Consider the following 20620-nt stretch of genomic DNA (forward strand, 5'->3'; position numbering starts at 1 on the left):
CCTACAACCATAACACCATATAATATCTTTAAGTAATCCAACTTCAACATCTACTCTACCATTTTTTTTTTTTTTTTGAAAGAAATTAATATTTTATTTAGCAAGGATGCATTCATTTGATCAAAAGTGACAGTAAATATTTTTACATTGTTAGAAAAATGTTAAACATTGTATTCATTAAAGAATACCATAACAGTGTATCACTGTATTTGTGTATTTCCACAAAAATATAAAGCAGGACATCTGTTTTCAACATTGATAATGATAAGAAATGTTTCTTGAGCGGAAAATCAGCATATTAGAATGATTTCTGAAGGATCATGTGACACTAAATACTGGCATAATGGCTGCTGAAAATTAGAGGAATAGGCCTAAATGTTTAATCAAATAAATGCAGCCTTGGAAAGCAATAGAGACATATTTCAAAAGTCTCTCTTAAAGAAAATATTACTGACAAAAAATATATATATATATTATTATTATTTTATTATTTTTGTTGTTCACTAATAGATAAAACACAAATGTGACCCTGGCCCACAAAACCAGTCATAAGGGTCAGTTTTTCAAAATTGAGATTAATACATCATCTGAAAGCTGAATAAATAAGCTTTCCATTGATGTATGGTTTGTTATGATAGGAAAATATGCGGCTGAGATACAATTATTTGAATATCTGGAATCTGAGGGTGCAAAAAAATCTAAATATTGAGAAAATCGCCTTTAAAATTGTCCAAATGAAGTTCTTAACAATGCATATTACTAATCAAAAATTAAGTTTTGATAGATTTACAGTAGGAAATTTACAAAATATTTTCATGGAACATGATCTTTACATAATTTCCTAATGATTTTTGGCATAAAATAAAAATCAATAATTTTGACCCATACTATGTATTTTTGGCTATTGCTACAAATATACCCCAGCGACTTAAGACTGGTTTTGTGGTCCAGGGTCACAAATGTGTTTCATACTTTTGTCTCAAATGTCAAAAATAGTTCCTTGTGACAACATCCCTTTATTTTCTCAACTATCTGTCCAAGTTTTTATGAAAATATCAGCATTTCAAACTATGTGAAGTTTGAAGTTATGTGATATCCATATGTGTTACAGTAATAATTTAAAAGCATGATTACAGACTTTGGATTCATATAATAAAAAATATATTTTTGGTGGATCATCTGTGCAAGAGTGGATATCATTCTTTATTATCTTTAACATCAAAGATCTGATCAATTGAACGACTGTACTGAACAAATGGTTACCGTAATATAATGTGGATTTTAATGAGCCCTTAGGCTCAACACAATATTACTTCCCTTCCCAAAATTAATGAGGCCGCTAATTTGCTTAATTTGCGGGTAAACCCCTAAATTAGACCTAGAGTGACAAGTCAGTATCTAAAGAAGCACGTCCGTACCTCGGGCTGAATTGGAATAATTACATGGGGCTGAGATCAAGGGCGGTGTAAAGATAGGCCGAGCGATTTTCACTGTTTCTCTGTGATATTGTCTATTGTGTGAAAAGTGGAAGCGTTCGATCTCGGCAGGTCTTTAATTAACTAGAGAAAAAACAGGCGATGCACGCGTACCCCCGGTCAAACGCGGATCATTCACCCTCGCTTGACTGAGCTCCGAAGAAAGGATCCATCGTTTCAGGCTCTCCTGGAGTTTTGTATTATAAGAGCCTATGTTCTATTTGCAGGCTTTTGTCTTTTGGCGCATATTTCCACCTTAGATGCTCACGAACAAAAATCGCAAGCCTGAGGAGGTAACCATAGAAACAATATATTGCCTATATAATGTCCTAATACTGTGTGTAGCCTCATTGTGCCTCAAAAAGTTCAGTAACAATTATTCAAATTCTTTTTGAAAAAATGATAGACTAGACTAAATCTTATTTTTTCTGTTTTTCATTAGTCGCTCGTCACTTTTGACGTTTTTCTGCCAAAAGGCGACTAAACATTGTGCATCAATAACCATGACGCCATGGGAGCTCAAAAACTGACCTTTGATATGCTCCCAACACCTTCCGCGGTCCTCCACCGCCACCCCCGTCTCAGGGCCTACAGCAGATGGGGAGTGTGTCCCTGTCTGCTCAGGGCTGCAGGCTGTTGCGCTGGCAGTAGGGTAGCGAGAATTAAATATTCATGTAAAAAATGAATGGAGAACCCCTGGACTGAGAGCGTGCCCATTTATTCAGCTCGCGCAAGCCTCATTAACCCGATGACTGGCTAGCAGGTCACGCTGATTTCCTTACCAACATTTAACATCTACCGCCTGTCTCCAAACACATACAACCAACAGAGCTGCGGAGAGGAATTCCAGACTTTTGCTTTAGAGTTTCAGAAAATAATTGGCCTATTCAGATAAAACGGAGTATAGTTTTAGCATGTTTTTTACCTTTATTGTGCCTCTGTTTTGATATTTCTTCTGTTCATTTCTTCTGTAGCGTATTTACTGTCTTCTCCCTTAAAAATATTTAACCAGAATACATTTGCTGTTATTTTCCACCGCTGTCAACAAAAAGAACGTAATTAAATAGCGAATTACAGAAATTTATGGAAGCCCATTTGCGCCACTGATTAAAAAAGGCAACTGCGACTTTTTATCTCACGATTCTGTTTTTTTATCTCGCAATTGCGAGTATACATTTCGCAATTCTGCCATGTTTTTATCAGAAATGCGTGATATAAACTCTCAAGTGGGACATAAACTCACAATTCTGAAATAAAAGTGGCAATTCTGACAAATAAAGTAAAAATTGCGAGATACAAACTATAAAATTCGAATCAGAAAGTACAGATACGTAAACTCCCAACTGTGAGAACAAATAAGAATTGTGAGAGAAAAAAAAAAAATCGCAATTACCTTTTTTATTTTTTATTCAGTGGCGGAAGAAATTTTAAAAATGTTTTTAAAATAAAACTTAAATAAAAAACAGTAAGTTTAGATGCTGCTAGCCTACATAGTTTTTTTCAGGAAACATACATTTAAAATACAAAATATGACTTAGTAGTGAAGAGCTGTTCACACCAAGAACGAAAACTATAAGGATAGCCATAAACAGGGAAATCCACACCACAGCTATATTGACAAAGCTGGGTAGATTACTTACAAATTGCAATCCGTTACTGTTTCCAAATTACATGACAAAAATAACAGTTATCAACATAGGCTAATCTGTTACATTACACATTTTAGGTAATATAATCAGACTACTTTTAGATTACTTTTAGATTACGTTTGACCTTGCTTGTTTATCAAGTTGATTTAAATAGGATAATCTTGTACCATATTGCCATAAAAATAATAAAGAATTAATAAAAATAATAAAAAGTAAGAAAACATTCAATTTGTTGTTATTAACAGCATGAAGTGCATTAAACATTTACATTACATCAAGGTTTCCCAAGTGAATAAAAAAAAATCCAAAAAAACTTACTAAAATTTTTTTTTATTTACCTGCATGTCATGTGACCATAACCAACTTCAGAGAACCATGCAAATAGGATACTTAATTATTAAAATGATCTTTGTGTGAATGTACAGTAAACTGGAAGAATTTCTGAATGTACATAGACTAAGCGGTAAGCCATTTTAGAAAGGAAATTTGAAAATTTGAAAAAGAGGAATTATGGATTATGATTAATAATTTATTGCTATTGTGTAAATAATATGTAATCCATAAAAAAGTAACTGTAGTCTGATTACAAGTATTTTAAAATGTAGCCTAATTTAATTACAAGCAATTAATTTTTGGAATCCGATTATGCAATCCAGATTACATGTAATCAATTACTACCCTGCTCTGTGTATGATAACAACACAGAAGGGATAGTTTTCAAGGTTCATCAGATAAAAAAAAAATTGTTCGCTTTTAGAACAATTTTTTTTTTATCTGATGAACCTTGAAAACATTGACAGCCAATCAAAAACCACCCAGTGTCGGCGCCAATAGCCTCGCGATTAGTCTGCTGACATACACTGTAAAAAATAAAAAACACAATTTGTTGAGTCATCTTAAAATAATTTGTTACCCTGCTACCTTAAAATTTTAAGTTCAAGCTAAAATAAGTTTAGTCAACCTGAAATGTTAAGTTGTACTACGTAACAACTTAGATATTTGTGTTTGCTAAACTTAACAGATGGGTAAGTAACCCAGCTGCCTTAAAATTTTAAGTTGATTCAACTCAAATATCTAAGTTGTCACTTAGTATAACATTTCAAGTTGAATAAACTTTTTTTTTTTTTTGAGTTGACTGAACTTAAAATTTTAAGGCAGCCAGGTTACAAATTATTTTAAGTTGACTCAACAAATTGTTTTTACAGTGTACAGCGCAACAGCGCTCACAGCGACCCGAGTTCGAATCCCGGCTCGTGGTCCTTTGCCGATCCCATTCCCCTTTCTCTTCACCCAGTGCTTTACTGTGTGCTCTACACTGTCCTTTCCAAATAAAGGCATTAAAATCCCACAAATAAATCTTTAAAAAAATCCATGGTGTCGACGCTAAAATAATGATCTTTATAGTTATCGTTAAATTTATGGTTCTTGCTGTAAAACGGCCTTAACTATGGAGTTTTGGCATAGCCTAATTATTGTTTCCATACATCTTGCAAGGACTAAGCGTGGGGCTCGAAGGGGAGTGCTAGCCCTGTAAATTAAAACGATGATGCTGTAGTGCTCAGTGATTAACACTGTCATGACTGAGGGGGGAAAAGTGTGAAAGTTAAACTATCCCTGGACGCGTCGCAGCATATGGGAGACGTTAGTGTCGGCCTCTGACTGTGAGACGGGTGCCAGGGGACAACAGCTGACTGGGCTGAAGTTTGCTACTCTATTCAACCCTTATGACGAGCAGCCTCAGAGGGGCCGCCACTGTCATCACGCTCTCTGTGTGTGTCTCTCTCTCCATCACCTCATTTGAGCAAAACAGTCTCGTGTCTAAAAGACGTTGACTTGGACGTTACATTTCTGTTGTTGTTATTGTCTGACTAAGAAGTATGGCTACATAGCCTTGCTGTTCAAAATATAACACACACACATACTGCTGACTTAGTATTTTGGATATGCATCTCTGTACTAAACTGGAGAGCTGAATTAATGGCATACGTTTAAAATAACCTGTTAAACAACTTAATAAAACAAATATAAATTAATTAGAATATAGGATAGTGCCACTTACACATTTCGACATCTCGGCGTTTGAGTAACCGCAAAGTTAGATAGCGAGTTATCAGACATACATCGACACGACATAAATGCTGTTATTGTGTATATATTAGATATTTTTAGAAATACATGTTTTACGGATATTTAATTTTTTTTATAGATATTTTTAAATTTAAAGAGAGTAAAAAACATTTGGTGTTTTGTTTAAAAGTTTAGATTACGGACCAGCTGTGATAGGAAGATTTTCCTTTAACATGGTCGTTTCGTGTGTTGTTTCTCAGTGGGTGTCTCCACCTATGATTTGTCCAAATATTGTTTTGCTTCATTGCTAAATGATTTATGACGAGACTGAAGACACTTATCAGTTTTCCTGGACTCTGACGACAGGTGCGACTCACAACCTGCTTTCCACCTGCTCGTTTTATTGCCGCAGATTTTACAGTTTATTTGAGAAGAAATATGACGCTGCTATGCAAGTTTCTTGCTAGATTTTATTGGATGCCAATTCCGTTGCTTATCTTGGATGAAGTGGATAAGGATGTTGGATCAAGTCCTCTGAGGTTTGAGATTTGGGTTTTATTTATATTTATATTTTATCTGATTCTGTTTTATTTATATACCTTTTTCCTAAAATATATAAATAAAAATTCATTTAAAAATAAATCCAGACATCACAAAGTATAAAATAAATGTTTGTTTTTTAAAAAATATATATATATAATTGTATTTAAATTCACGTATCTACCGTCATTTATGTAAATGTACGAAGTAAATGACAGTTGGGTAAATTCTAATCTGTGTTGTGATCGTTCTTTGGAAAAGATCTTCCATCACTCAGCTGACATGTGAGGGGGAAAAAACAACACTTTATTCTATGGAAGTTTGCTAAGCATTTTCTATTGGCTGTGAGCACTCAACAGGAGCACTGAGGGGAGGAGGGAGAGGAGGTGATGCCACTATAAGGACGACCAGGATCCTGTCTGAAGGTAAAGGGCCCACCCAAGACAGATCGAGTTCAGCTCCTTATTTTATTTTAGCACATTATACCAGCAATGACAGCAAAAGCCAAACTTTTGCACTGGTCAAATGGAAAATTTCGCGAAGGACCGGAGGAGTTTACGCTCTCTGAACATCCGAGGTTGACCCGCAGTGACCCACGGGCCTGGATGACCTCCGCGACCCCCGCGTACTCACCCGCAGGTGACCACTACGCACACACGTCGGTGGATGCTGCGATGGACAAGTACATGTCTGGAGGCAGCAGTCCTTTGACAGCGGAATCTGACCTGGGAGGATCTAAATCACATGGTGGGACCAAGCAAAATCTCACCGGACCTCAAAGACACAGACGTGTGGCCGCTAATGCGAGAGAAAGGCGGCGGATGCACGGACTGAACCGGGCGTTTGACAAACTGAGGAGCGTCATTCCTTCTTTGGAGAATGAGAAAAAACTGTCTAAATATGACACCCTTCAAATGGCGCAGATTTACATCACAGAACTGTCCGAGTTGTTGGAAGGTGTCGTGCAGTCAGAGTGCAGAGGTCTGCGGGACGGATGCGGCGCGTCTGGTAACCATGGTAACATTGGACAGAGGAGTTCAGCTCAGACTTTGAGGACCAGCATCCCTTACGCAATGGACGCACCTTCTTCTAATTTTACTCCTGAGAAAAATGATGTCACGTCAAATGCGAGTGATGGCGAGTCGTCTCATTTCAGCGACATCGAAGAAGGACAGACTGGAGGACGCTGATGGCTTTGATGGATTGGCTTTGAGACTGTGGCACTCTGATTAATCATAATTTATTTGTCTGTGTTTTAGTAGACACTGAAAGAACCAAATAGATAGGCCCTGTGGATGTTGGCTAGTTCTAGACAATTCTTCATTACTTGATCGACAAAAACTCACAAGAAAGGGAAGAAAAACATAAAATATCTATACAAGCCCTTTAGTTGCACTTTAAGACATACATTTGGATTTTTACACTTCACATGTACAAAACCTCCATCAGCAATGACAAAAATGTTATTTATGTACGTTTGTGATTTTTATTACCTCAAAAGTTTAATAAAGATTTTCTTTTCATATATTTATTCGAATGGCTTCGATTCATACATTCATTATAACAGTTGCGCAAATGTTTTCTGTAGTTATTTAATTAAACAGCATTCAAATAACTTTTTATCCAGGAAGGTATCATATTCTATCGATTATCTTTTAAAACAGTTTACCTAAAAAGATGTTCAGATAATACATAACGTTAGTTAGACTACATATGGCGCAAAGAAAGTGTATTTTGTGTGCTGTATGAGTCATTTAAACCATTCACTTGAAATCGCCATTCACACCTCAACTGATTCGCTCAAAGGAGTCGTTCACGACTGAAACGATTCATTTAAAGCGTGCGTTGACCGCGTGTTGTTCTCAACAAATGAAAACAAAGCAAATTCATAATTTTCCCTCCATTTTGGATGGTAAATAAATTACTTTTGTTTAACCTTAAAAGCAACAATTGTCTAATCAGTTACAATAGAGTGTTTTCACAACGCGTCATCAATTGGCCATAATGGCGGCACTGAACGTAAACAATGCTACTAAACCAAAGGGAACTCCAAACTTTGCTGATTATTCCTGCTGAAAATGGCCAATTACTGTCATGTTTTGGGCTGTACTAATCGTTCAGACCGGGAAAAACATTTGGAGTACTATAGACTGCCAAAAGTTATAACAAATCAAGGGGAAGAGTGCAAAAAATGTCTGAGGAACAAAAGGCGTTTGTGTCCAAACTGAACCGGGATTTACAGGGCAAGAATCTTGACAACATTGGTGTTCGTTCTTATCATTTCCAGTCAGGTAGGTGAAATATTAGGCTAATATTTTAATGAATACTGCTCGAACGTAACTTTGCCACCTGTTGACTTTAGTTTGTCTAAATATTACACGCTTTCCTATTTACCAAGTCCTCTATATGATTTAGCAGCTTCCACACATTTTTCATGGTTTAAACAGCATAAATTAGCAGAACAACATATTCAGTAGTACAGTAACCATGCAATCCATGCTGTTGTTTACATCCGAGTATCTCCAATATGGCTGCACATCCGAGTAACTGACCAGACCGTGACATAAGTGAAAACCCTCTGTTCTCCAACTGGTTTGAACTAGATCTACTCACATGACTCTTTTTCAATCGGTCAGCACTCTTCACCACATGCCATGTTTCATGCAATCAGTTCGTTCACGAATGAGTTCAATTCCAGTTCAGCAAAGGGGTCGTTTAGTAGTCTAACCAATGAAATGATGATTCAGGGTCTGCACTCAAATGCTATTGGCTCGTGCTGTAGTAAGGGTTTGAAGGCAAGAAAGAGCTTCAAATTGGATTGCACTGAATTGAAGGAATAGTTCATCAAAAAATTAATATTCTGTCATCATTTACTCCCCTCGAGTCCCAAAACAGAGTTCCTTTTTTTGGAGAATGTGGGTGATCAAACAGTTGCTGGTCCTTAGTATGGACAAAATACTATAAAAGTCAATAGGGAACAGCAAATTTTGGGGTGAACTATTAATTTACCTTAAAGGATTTATTAAAAGACACGACCAACGAAACAGCACTAACTTGTGTTTGAATTTAGAGTATTTCATGCCAGAGACCAAATCACAACCAAAACGTTTTAAATAACTTGTGATATATTGGTTAAATATACACAGTTTTACAATATATCTTACAAAGAAATTTTCAATGAAGATCATTTACAGAATATTCAAAGCATACACTTTCCTTACATTTAATCATCTCAGTACATATTCTGTGCGCTATTATTAAAAGTTTTGTGTTAAAACGTTTTGCACACTTCAACACATATCGCTGACATTAATCAGTCTAGCAGTGACACGGACCTCAACTGCAGACAATAGAAACCTCAATCAGTCATCTGCTCATCTATTCGGTCCAACTGATCACAACTTCCCCCATGTGACCTAGGCGGAAATGGGGGTGGAATCTTGGACAGATCTTTAAACAGAATGCTAGAAAGGGTCTGTTTGAAGTCGACAGGGAGTTCATTGGAAGAGACAACAGGAGTTTGTTCTTCAGTGTTAGGCTGCTCTTGATCATCACTGTCCTCAGTCTGTCGGTTCTTACGTTTAGCTGCAAAATTCACTGTGCTGTATAGATCCTCAATATTCAGTTGATCCTGCTCAGCAGTGGTCTTCGCCGTCCAGTTAGTGTAGGGGGCTTCTTCATTATTGTCCTCAGACGGTTCTTGTGGTGATTTCCACTCCTTCTCTTTATCCACGCTTACATCTGTATCTGTGTTTGGTGGCAGACTGGGAGGCGTTGGAACTTTTGGGAGGTTCATTTTTGATCTTGGTTTTGGTTGTGGAAATATCACTGTATACACAACTTCATTTGGGCTACTTACAGGGCTTTTGACGCAAGGTGGTGGATCTGGTAAGGAGATGTATTTGCGTGGTATCACTGGACAAGGTCTATCTTGATTTATATTGGCTGGAGGAAGCTTTTTAAAATTAGATCTGTTTTGCGGTTTGTTTTTAGGCAAGGGTGGTGGTGGTGGTGGTGGTGGAGGGGCTTGTTGAGGAGTAGATGATGCCTTTTGGACATTCTTTTGTGTGAGAACCCCTTCAATGAGCTTGTGTATTGGCTGCCCAGGTTTTTTCATTGCAGGTGGGCAAGGTCTTTCCTGATTTCTGTTGCCTTGAAGTTGCATATTGACCTTAGGTTTGTCCCTGGCTTGTGTTTTGGGTTTTGGTAAAGGTGGTGGGGGTGGAATGGCTTGTGGAATGGCTTGTGGAATGGGTGTGGATGGCGGGAGCAGTTCTTGGAGACTCTGGTGCGCGAGTGCCTCCCCAATGGCTTTGTGTATTTGCTGCCCCTGTTTGCATTGTAATGCTGGGCGCGGTCGCTCTTGATTCACGCTGATTGGAGGAAGATTTTTCACCTTAGGCCTTTGCTGTGGTTTGCTTTTAGGCGAGGAGGGCTGGGAGGCAAACTCTTGCGGAAGAGCGGTGGCTTGTGCCAGCAGTTCTTGGACACTCTGGTGCATGATGGCCTCCTCAATGGCCCGCTTTATTTGCAGCCCCTGTTTTGACAAAAAAATGAACTGACCCTCCCCACTGTGACAGCGACGACCTGCCTCGATCATAATTCCCCCCTGAAAAAAACAATAAATATTAAATAAATAATTTAAGCCAGCACGACTGTTTTCCAACACTGATAACAATAAGAAATCTTCCTTAAGCAATAAATCAGCATATTAGAATGATTTCTGAAGGATCATGTGACACTGAAGACTGAAGAAGTTCTGTCAGTACAGGAATAAATTTTACATTTTAAAATATATTAATATGAAATATTTAAGTAATAGGTGGGTCATTCAAGAAAATGGTGCCTTTTTGTCCTTTGAAAAAATCAAACATAGATTTAATATATAACAACAAATAAATGTGCAATTTAAAAACATAATACTATGTATTTTTTCATCAATATTACATAAAAAAATTAAATATTATTTAAAATAATTTAAATAGCACTTATGCTGGTAAAGGTAAGATTGACAATGATTTTTCTTTTTCAGCAAACTTTTAAGAGAAAATATATAGAAATCACATTTGCATATTGTTCTAAATATAGTCTCATTGTTAAGCAATGTTTTTGGCATAAGTATGCATTTTATGAGTCTTGACTGAGGGGGGGGGGACATCAAGCAATGTCAATTTTCAAAATGTAAATTGAAACAATTATCTCTTACATTTAATATAATCAAAATTTACAAATAAAATCCTTTCAAATTGTATAATACGTGCTTCGGTAAACTTGACTATTAGCTAGCAATTAGAAAATTTGCTTGAAATGGTCAAACCAGTTACTTTTTCGAGTAGCAGGTTTTGACGTGGGTAACAGGAATGACATTGATTAGGTTTGACCGTGTTTTTAAAGATTGTCTGTGTAAAACTCAAAAATTTTAAAGGTCACCTTTGGTAAATTATTGAGCTAATGCCTGTATCATTCAGTGGCGTACGAGTTCTAATTAAACTGTAGTATCTAGTAACGCTTGTGTCAGTAACAGGGTTGACAAAAATACCAAAACATGAGGTAGAAAAATAGTCATAAAATAATTAATTGCATAGCCTGAGATGGCACAATACAATTTCTTGTCATATTAAGGTGTCTTTATTTCATGGATATTTAAAAAATACTGATTTAACTTATTTTATTTTTCAATTTTTCCAAGTGGAAAAGGCACCGATTTCGTGTAATGACCCATGCACTCAGCTTTATCGTCACAAGAGACAAAAACATTTGGAAAAATACACTACCTCAAAAGTTTTTGAACAGTAAGATTTTTAATGTTTTTTAAAGAAGTCTCTTCTGCCCACCAAGCCTGCATTTATTTGATCCAAAGTACAGCAAAAACAGTAAAGGTTTGAAATATTTTAACTATTTAAAATAACTGTTTTCAATTTGAATATATTTTAAAATGTAATTTATTCCTGTGATTTCAAGGCTGAATTTTTAGCATCATTACTCCAGTCACTTGATCCTTCAGAAATCATTCTAATATTCTGACTTGCTGCTCAAAAACTAAAAACAAAAATCTATTTTTATGATGTTGAAAACATTTGAGTAAAATTTTTCAGGTTTCTTTGATGAATAGAAAGTTCGGAGGAACAGCATTTATCTGAAATAGACATCTTTTGTAACATTAAAAAATGTCTTTATCATCACTTTCGATCAATTTACAGCATCCTTGCTAAATAAAAGTATTAATTGCTATCATTTTTTTCTTGAACAGCAAATCAGCATATTAGAATGATTTCTGAAGGATCATGTGACACTGAAGACTGGAGTAATGATGCTGAAAATTTAGCTTCGATCACAGGAATAATTTACATTTTAAAATATATTCAAATAGAAAGCAGTTATTTTAAATAGTAAAAATATTTCAAAATTGTACAGTTTTTGCTGTACTTTATATCAAATAAATGCAGGCTAGGTGAGCAGAAGAGACTTCTTTAATGACTAATCTTACTGTTCAAAAACTTTTGACTGGTAGTGTATATCCATCCCAAACTTTTGAACGGTAATATGTATATAGTTATAAAAATTAATTTATATGAGCAAACATGTTGAGTCACAGGGTTGCATATTTCTCTTGAAGTACCTTGACTTGGCCAAATCTCCTGAGGTGCCTGTAGGGCCATTGGTAGATGGCCTGTCCGGTCTTAAGGTCCAGCAGACAAATAGCCTCTTTCTCCGCAGACAGCAGGTATGACCCAGACACCCTGCACCTTTGAGACGCATCTGTGCTCTGCACTGTCACCTGGAACTGGCCTGCGGGGTGGAATTCATAAAACCATCAAACCGAAGTCTCTCTAGACAAACCCTCAATCGCTGAGGTCAGATCTCTTGAATTTAAAATGAAGACAGAACAAAAGATATCTTACAGGGGTGGCCAAGAATTACGAAGAACTAAAAGCTTCCACTCAGAAAAAAAAACAGTCTACAAATGTTTATTTACTAATAAAAGGAGAAGTCCACTTCCAGAACAACAATTTACAAATAATTTACTCACCCCCTTGTCATCCAAGATGTTCATGTCTTTCTGTCTTCACTCGTAAAGAAATTATGGTTTTTAAGGAAAACATTTCAGGATTTTTCTTCATATAATGGACTTCAATTGTGCCCCCCGATTTTGAACTTCCAAAATGTAGTTTAAATGCAGCTTCAAAAGGCTCTAAACAATCCCAGTCGAGGAAGATAAGTCTTATCTAGCAAAACAATCATTTTTTTCCAAAAAAAAAAAAATTGTGTACTTTTTAAGCACAAAAGCTCGTGTAGCACAAGCTCTGGAATGCACGTTTTTGAATGATTCGTTCATTTTGAACGGATCTTTACTGTGACTTGGGAAGAACGAGTCGTCTCGGGGGAGTGATTTATTCTGTTGCGCAACATCCTATTAGATTCTGTACTGGAATTAGTTCACCTGTTTTGAGTCTTCAGGTTTTTCGAGTCGTTCGTTCATCTTATGGGGCTGTCACGTGATGAACGAATGACTCAAACCCGAAAATTTGTCAGATAAGAGGTGACGTGAGTTAATCATAGACTAAAGACCCAGGTAAACAATGAATTAATCTTTTATGTTTCTTACAGCATTACAGTTTTGTCTTGTTTGTAGTGTAAACAAACGTTTGTGTAAGCAGTAGATGTGTTAGGGAAGTAACAGGTTACATTTTAATGATATTTTGCTAAAATAAACTAAATGACTCTGAAAAAAGATTCCTTCATTTTGCTGAATGAGACTCAAAGGTCTGAGTTGGTAAAACGATCCGAACTTTCCATCACCACTACGAATCACGTCTAAGTTCATCATCTGTGTACTCCGGCTACAAAAGGTAGAGTATGGCAAAAAACTCTGTCTTATTTTCTCCTACAACTTCAGAATCGTCCGACGTTGTTGTAGCTTTTTGTTTGTTAAGAAGCTGGACTTTGTTAGTCTTTGCGCGTTCGCTTTGTAAACACTGGGTCTATAGTTCTGCGTGACCTTTCGATGTGATTCAATAGTACGTAGTGTCGTAAACGCGCATCTCAGAGCCTGTGCTACACAAGCTTTTGTGCATAAAAATTATACAAATGTTTATTTTTCGAAAAAAAATGACGTTTTGCTAGATAAGACCCTTCTTCCTAGGCTGGGATCGTTTAGAGCCCTTTGAAGCTGCATTTAAACTACATTTTGGAAGTTTAAAATCGGGGGGGCACAATTGAAGTCCATTATATGAAGAAAAACTGAAATGTTTTCCTCAAAAACCATAATTTCTTTACGACTGAAGACAGAAAGACATGAACACCTTGGATGACAAGGGGGTGAGTAAATTGTTTGTAAATTGTTGTTCTGGAAGTGGGCTTCTCCTTTAAGCTGAAGTGATGTAACAAACACTTACTAAATGTACCAAGCTGTCCTTGAATACTTTTATGCACACTCACATTTATTGCCCTACAGCGGTACATCAGTGTGGCTCAAAAACACATTTCAGATAAGAACAAAATATGTTTCTACACAGTGACCAGAATGTTTTTAAATGGGAATTTCCCAAGTTACTTTGCGCTCCATATAGCGTTATCGGTGTTACAAATCAGCTTGAGAATCAACTGTTTCTCTAAGACTCAAAAAGTAACTTTGCCATAGAGCATTTGTTATTTAACACCTTTAAGAAGTGTAATACTAAGAATGTGAAACTAGCTATGCACTACCTAATATTTTTCTATGAGAAAGAATACAGACCTCCAAACCACTTCCGAATAAGATTAAAATACAGAAGCTGCAAAAAAACAAACGTAGGATATGATGCAACACCAAAGTTGTCTGTCTGTATGAATACAGACAGACCAACAAGTAAAAAAAATTAAATAGAGAACTTAGAACACAAACTTGAACTTAATCGCTGTAACTAATTAATATGTCTATTTTTGTTCTCGTCTTCTTTTACACCTACGTAGATGAAGGACCAAATGTGTCTGACCTCAACAAAAACACTGAGTAATGGAAATGTACATTTGCACCATTAAGACACACCCTCTTGCTCAACTGCAACAAACAGTTTGGTAACACCTAGCATAACAGCAGATAATCGTTACTGTGGTTCTGCATCAGCTTTGCTGGTAGAGATGTGTATTTTAGAGGCCATTCTCACCTGCTCCCCAGGTGGAGTAGATTTCATTATCAGCCAGTGACGTGTATTTATCTTTCTTGGTATCTTCAGTTCCTTGAGTCTTCTAGAAGTATAAGACAGTTGAAAACAAGTGTACATTAGTAATTCCTCTTTTTTTTTTATCATATCTTTCTTTGAAGAAAAAAAAAAGACCATGAACACTCTTGTGTAATCACAGACACGAAGGTATGGTTATCAGCACTTCCTCTGTGACGGCTTAGCTGTTGTGTGAACCTGTACCTCAAAATATGAAGTTCATCATAAATTCATCATAAATTTTAGTAGCAGAAAAATGGCCTTCATTACGAGAAAAATGTGACTCATATTATTCAATAAACTCCCTTCAATCAAATTTCCCTTGATCTTTTGGCATTTATGAGGTCTGGTTTGTATCATTAAAACATCTTGCAAGTTTCAAACCTTAGCATTTATTTAATCAAGCTCCAAAAACAGCTTGTTTGGATCTGAGGTGTCAGGGTGATGTCAACCGGGCGCTGTCGTTTGCATAAGCAAGGCATCGACAAATAGTCATCTTCTTGCCATAGGCCCTGACCACTGGCGCTCAGTCCCTTAACGGCTTTACACTTCATTACGCTGAATGCGAGCTTCGTCACGTCAAAAGCAAATCGAAATTTTGTCTACACTGGATTCAGTATGAAAACGCTCATTTACTTTCTGACAGTCCATGCGCTTAAATCTGTCATTATAGGAATAAATTGAGTGAAAAAGCGTTTGTTTTTATGCATTTGGTTTAAACAGCTCATTCACTTATCAGATATCAGAATGATCCCAGCGTAAGTAACAAGTGGATAGTTTATTTTTAATGCCATGTTTTGTTTTGTAAACAAGGCACAGTCTCATGGAAAGTTCACAAAGAAACATTTGTTGAAAGTTCACTGTAAAAAAATAAAAAACACAATTTGTTGAGTCAGCTTAAAATAATTTGTTGCCCTGCTGCCTTAAAATTTTAAGTTTAGTCAACTAAAATAAGTTTAGTCAACTTGAAATGTTAAGATGTACTAAGTAACAACTTAGATATTTGTGTTTGCTAAACTTAACAGATGGGTAACCCAGCTGCCTTAAAATTTTAAGTTGATTCAACTCAAATATCTAAGTTGTCAGTTAGTATAATTTAACATTTTTGCATAAACTTTTTTTGAGTTGCTGAATTTAAAATTTTAAACAAATTATTTTTTTTGAGTTGACTGAATTTAAAATTTTTAAGGCAGCTACCAGTTTAGTCAACTAAAAAAGTTTTCAATTTTAAGTTGACTAACAACTTAAAATTGTTTTTTACAGTGTTGGAGCAGTACTTTTTTACACTGTAAAAAATACAAAAAAACACAAATTTGTTGAGTCTGTAAAAAATAAAAAACACAATTTTTTGAGTCAAAATAATTTGTTACCCTGCTGCCTTAAAATTTTAAGTTCAGTCAACTAAAATAAGTTTAGTCAACTTGAAATGTTAAGTTGTACTAAGTAACAACTTAGATATTTGTGTTTGCTAAACTTAACAGATGGGTAACCCAGCTGCCTTAAAATTTTAAGTTGATTCAACTCAAATATCTAAGTTGTCAGTTAGTATAATTTAACATTTCAAGTTGCATAAACTTTTTTTGAGTTGACTGAATTTAAAATTTTAAGGCAGCCAGGTTACAAATTATTTTAAGTTGACTCAACAAATTGTTTTTTACAGTGTTGGAGCAGTAATACACTGTAAAAAATAAAAAACACAATTTTTTGAGTCAGCTTAAATAATTTGTTACCCTGCTGCCTTAAAATTTTATGTTCAGTCAACTAAAATAAGTTTAGTCAACTTGAAATGTTAAGTTGTACTAAGTAACAACTTAGATATTTGTGTTTGCTAAACTTAACAGATGGGTAACCCAGCTGCCTTAAAATTTTAAGTTGATTCAACTCAAATATCTAAGTTGTCAGTTAGTATAATTTAACATTTCAAGTTGCATAAACTTTTTTTGAGTTGACTGAATTTAAAATTTTAAGGCAGCCAGGTTACAAATTATTTTAAGTTGACTCAACAAATTGTTTTTTTACAGTGTTGGAGCAGTACTACACTGTAAAAAATAAAAAACACAATTTGTTGAGTCAGCTTAAAATAATTTGTTACCCTGCTGCCTTAAAATTTTATGTTCAGTCAACTAAAATAAGTTTAGTCCACTTGAAATGTTAAGTTGTACTAAGTAACAACTTAGATATTTGTGTTTGCTAAACTTAACAGATGGGTAAGTAACCCAGCTGCCTTAAAATTTTAAGTTGATTCAACTCAAATATCTAAGTTGTCACTTAGTATAATTTAACATTTCAAGTTGAATTAAAATTTTTTTTGAGTTGACTGAACTTTTTAAGGCAGCCAGGTTACAAAAAATTTTAAGGCAGCCAGGTTACAAATTATTTAAGTTGACTCAACAAAATGTTTTTTACAGTGTATATCTGACTGCAGCTGTATCACAAACTGTAAGTGAATTATTTCATAATGCTTTGTCTGGAAATTACAGTTTTATTTTGATTATGTTATCAAAACACTCATGTGCGATAGCGAGTGGGCGGGGCATCGATACTGTTTCCTATGCAACGACGTTAGCCAATCATAATGAAGTCTTAAAGGACCCGCCCCTTAAGAGGGTCAGAATGAGGGTTGAAAATAATAATTTTTCCACATATTTATTTGTTTTGTGAGTGCAAAAAACTTTATTAACATTATAAGTAAACCTCAAGGAACATATTAAAATAATAATAATAATAATAAAATAGTAATAGTAACTGAATTTACACCACTAAATGAGAACAAAACTTGAACTGAATCGATCTGAATGATGATACTGTTGTTTTCTGCTTTATAGCTTATTCAAATTTGTTCAGATTTAATTAAAGAATTTTGCAACATTCATACTGAATTGAATGAACATTAACCGATTCGAGCTGAATAATGATGCTAGTGTCTTCTGTAGAGCTGATTATAGTTGAATTGAACTTGTTGAAGTTTACACAGCTATTGATCTGAACTGAATTAACATAAAACTGATTCGAGCTGAATAATGACACTATTGTCTTTGGAGAGCTGCTTTACAGTTGAATTGAAATTTGTCTCATGTTTGATGAAGTTTGAATCATTCTGTTATTTTACTAATTTTGCTAAACTGTTAAGCTGTATTGTATAAAGCACAGTATAAATAAAGGCTGAAAAATAAAACTAATAATAGAAATCATCACAGAAATTCTAACGGTTTTCACTACAAATACCATTACAAACATTACAAACTATCAACTTTTAAACATTAAAACCATTAAAAAAAATTCCTGTAGTGTGTTTTGGGACATATTCCATTAGGATTTACCAATAGAAGGTGACCAATTACCTGTAAAGACTAATAGGCACCATTACAGTTTCCATTAAAATCAATACAAGTACCATTATAACCAGTAAAACCATTAAAATTCTGTGGTGGTTTCTATTGTTTTGGCACATCCTACTTTGTTGTATCACCCAAGCTCCATACCTGAAATGCTAGCTGGCACAGAATAGTTATCCAGTCCTCCTGGGTGGGAGCAGCGATGGTGTAGGTGCATGAGGTGGTGTTTAAAAAGAAGGCAGAGCAATCTGTGGGACAGCTTTCTCCTGGGGCTGGAGTGATGCTCAGACAGTCTGTCAGGCGGATCACCCGTTTGTCGGCCTTCCTGGGCCCTGAAGTCCTCGCAATGGCAGATCCCATCAGCCCCCCTCTATCACGCATGTCGTACAACTCCATGCGGCCAATCCCAGCAGGGCTGGGCTCAAAAAGAATGAGCCAGGATTTCCGCCATACCTTCTGCAAGAACAAGAAGAGATGTTAGTTTTAACGGAGGTAACGACAGAGTAAAGAAAATGAATTATTTGGCGTGTAACTCAGAAGGGTTTAACGTCAAACTCGGTTCGGTACTCCTCCATTGGGACCGGTTAGATAGTTGGAAGAACATGCCAGAGGGAGCAGAACTTCTGAAACGTTTCCTCGTTTTATCTCCCATGCATGATTCATGGCCCTTAAACGCTACCATGAAGATGGAAGCACCTCAGGTGGTTAACCAGCTGCCGTTTTCCTACTGTATTAATAATGTACAGTTGAAGATTTCTGACCACCTATAATTCCCAAGGCTTGTTGTAAATAATTAAAGTGATGTTTTAATACTGTTATAACTGTGATTATCTATGGTATGTCCCACCTTTTTCCTACCAAAACTCCTCCTTAATAAATTGTAATTACATTACAAGATAGTTCATATGGAAATTCTGTCATATTAACTCAGCCTCATGTCATTCTAAACCTGTATATGACTTTTTTTTTTTCCATCTGTGGAACACAAACAATGATTTGAAGAACGTTGGTAACCAAACAATATTGAAAATGCATATTATTTTTTGTTTAGTACTGACCTGAATTAGATATTTCACATAAAAGACGTTTACATATAGTACACAAGCTAAAATAATAGTTGAATTTATAAAAAAAAATGACTTTGTTCAAAAGTTTACATACACTTGATTCTTAATATCCTGAATGATCTATCGCTGTTTTTTCATGAGTCCCTTGTTTGTCCTGAGCAGTTAAACTGCCTGCTGTTATTCAGAAAAACTCCTTCAGGTCCCACAATATTTGTTTTCACAGCATTTTTGTGTATTTGAACCCTTTCCAACAACGACTGTATGATTTTGAGATCCATCTTTTCACACTGAGGACAACTGAGGGACTCACATGCAACTATTATGGAAGGTTCAAACGCTCACTGATGCTTCCAAAGAAAATATGTTGCATTAATAGCCAGGGGTGTAAACTTCTGAACAGAATTAAGATGTGTACATTTTTCTTATTTTGCCTAAATATAATATTTTCATTTAGTACTGCCCTTCAGAAGCTACAGAAGATACTTACATGTTTCCCAGAAGACAAAATAAGTTAAATCTACCCTGATCTTTAAATTCAAAATGTTTTCGTCCCCCGGCTGTTAATGCATAGAGCGTTTGAACCTTCTGTAATAGTTGCATACGAGTCCCTCAGTTATCCTTTGAAAAGATGGATCTCAAAATCATACAGTCATTGTTGGAAAGGGTTCAAATACACAAAAAAGCTGAAAAACTAAAGAATTTGTGGGACCTGAAGGATTTCTTTTTGCAGATTCTGCAAGGTGTATGTAAACTTTTGACTTCAACTGTATATCTCAAAATATTTTTCTTGTTCCGCTAAACAAAGAGAGTCACACAGAAAATGATATTATTACAAGCAATATAAAAAGCATAAGACAGTAAACATCAAACAGTAGTCATAGTACTAGAATTAAATAATATACTGAATAAAAGAAGACATAAAAATGCCATCTCATTTTCAACGAATAACCTCACCTTTCCAAACTTCACCCCCTGCAAATAGAGCGGACCCTCTTTAGAGATTACATCCATTGTGCTTGTTTGCCTCAAAGTGCTCTAGTTCCTCTATTTTCTACAGAAGGTGAAAAGACAGAGAGAGTGAGAGAGAGCGAGACGGTGTATGATGCTAAACTTGATATTAAGCAAGCACTTCCGTGAGGTTGAGGGGCCACGTCATTCACCAGAAAGTGGCTAAAAATGGTCCTCACTGGTTTCCTCCACAGTTGAAAACTTCACATTGACATGCTTCTGTATTAACAGTCACCCAAGCTTAGCCATAAACAGGACGCTGAAAAGAAATGTAACCAG

General features: G+C 35.7%; 2 protein-coding genes across 2 annotated transcripts; one reads left to right on the top strand and one right to left on the bottom strand.

Moving 5' to 3' along the window:
• Positions 1-6170: 6170 nt before the first annotated feature.
• atoh1b (atonal bHLH transcription factor 1b) lies at positions 6171-6945 on the top strand. Its single transcript, XM_051127833.1, has one exon. The coding sequence runs from the start codon at positions 6223-6225 to the stop codon at positions 6919-6921; it is 699 nt and encodes a 232-aa protein (XP_050983790.1). The 5' UTR covers positions 6171-6222; the 3' UTR covers positions 6922-6945.
• Positions 6946-7101: 156 nt separating this feature from the next.
• dok3 (docking protein 3) lies at positions 7102-20612 on the bottom strand. Its single transcript, XM_051127830.1, has 6 exons — positions 20494-20612; positions 20288-20384; positions 18414-18722; positions 14878-14959; positions 12351-12520; positions 7102-10340 (listed from the first exon to the last, which is right to left on the bottom strand). The coding sequence occupies exons 2-6, from the start codon at positions 20342-20344 to the stop codon at positions 9090-9092; spliced, it is 1869 nt and encodes a 622-aa protein (XP_050983787.1). The 5' UTR covers positions 20345-20384; positions 20494-20612; the 3' UTR covers positions 7102-9089.
• Between the last annotated feature and the right edge of the window lie 8 nt (positions 20613-20620).

This window comes from Labeo rohita, chromosome 14 (assembly GCF_022985175.1).
Source record: "Labeo rohita strain BAU-BD-2019 chromosome 14, IGBB_LRoh.1.0, whole genome shotgun sequence".
NCBI classification, from domain to species: Eukaryota; Metazoa; Chordata; class Actinopteri; order Cypriniformes; family Cyprinidae; genus Labeo; species Labeo rohita.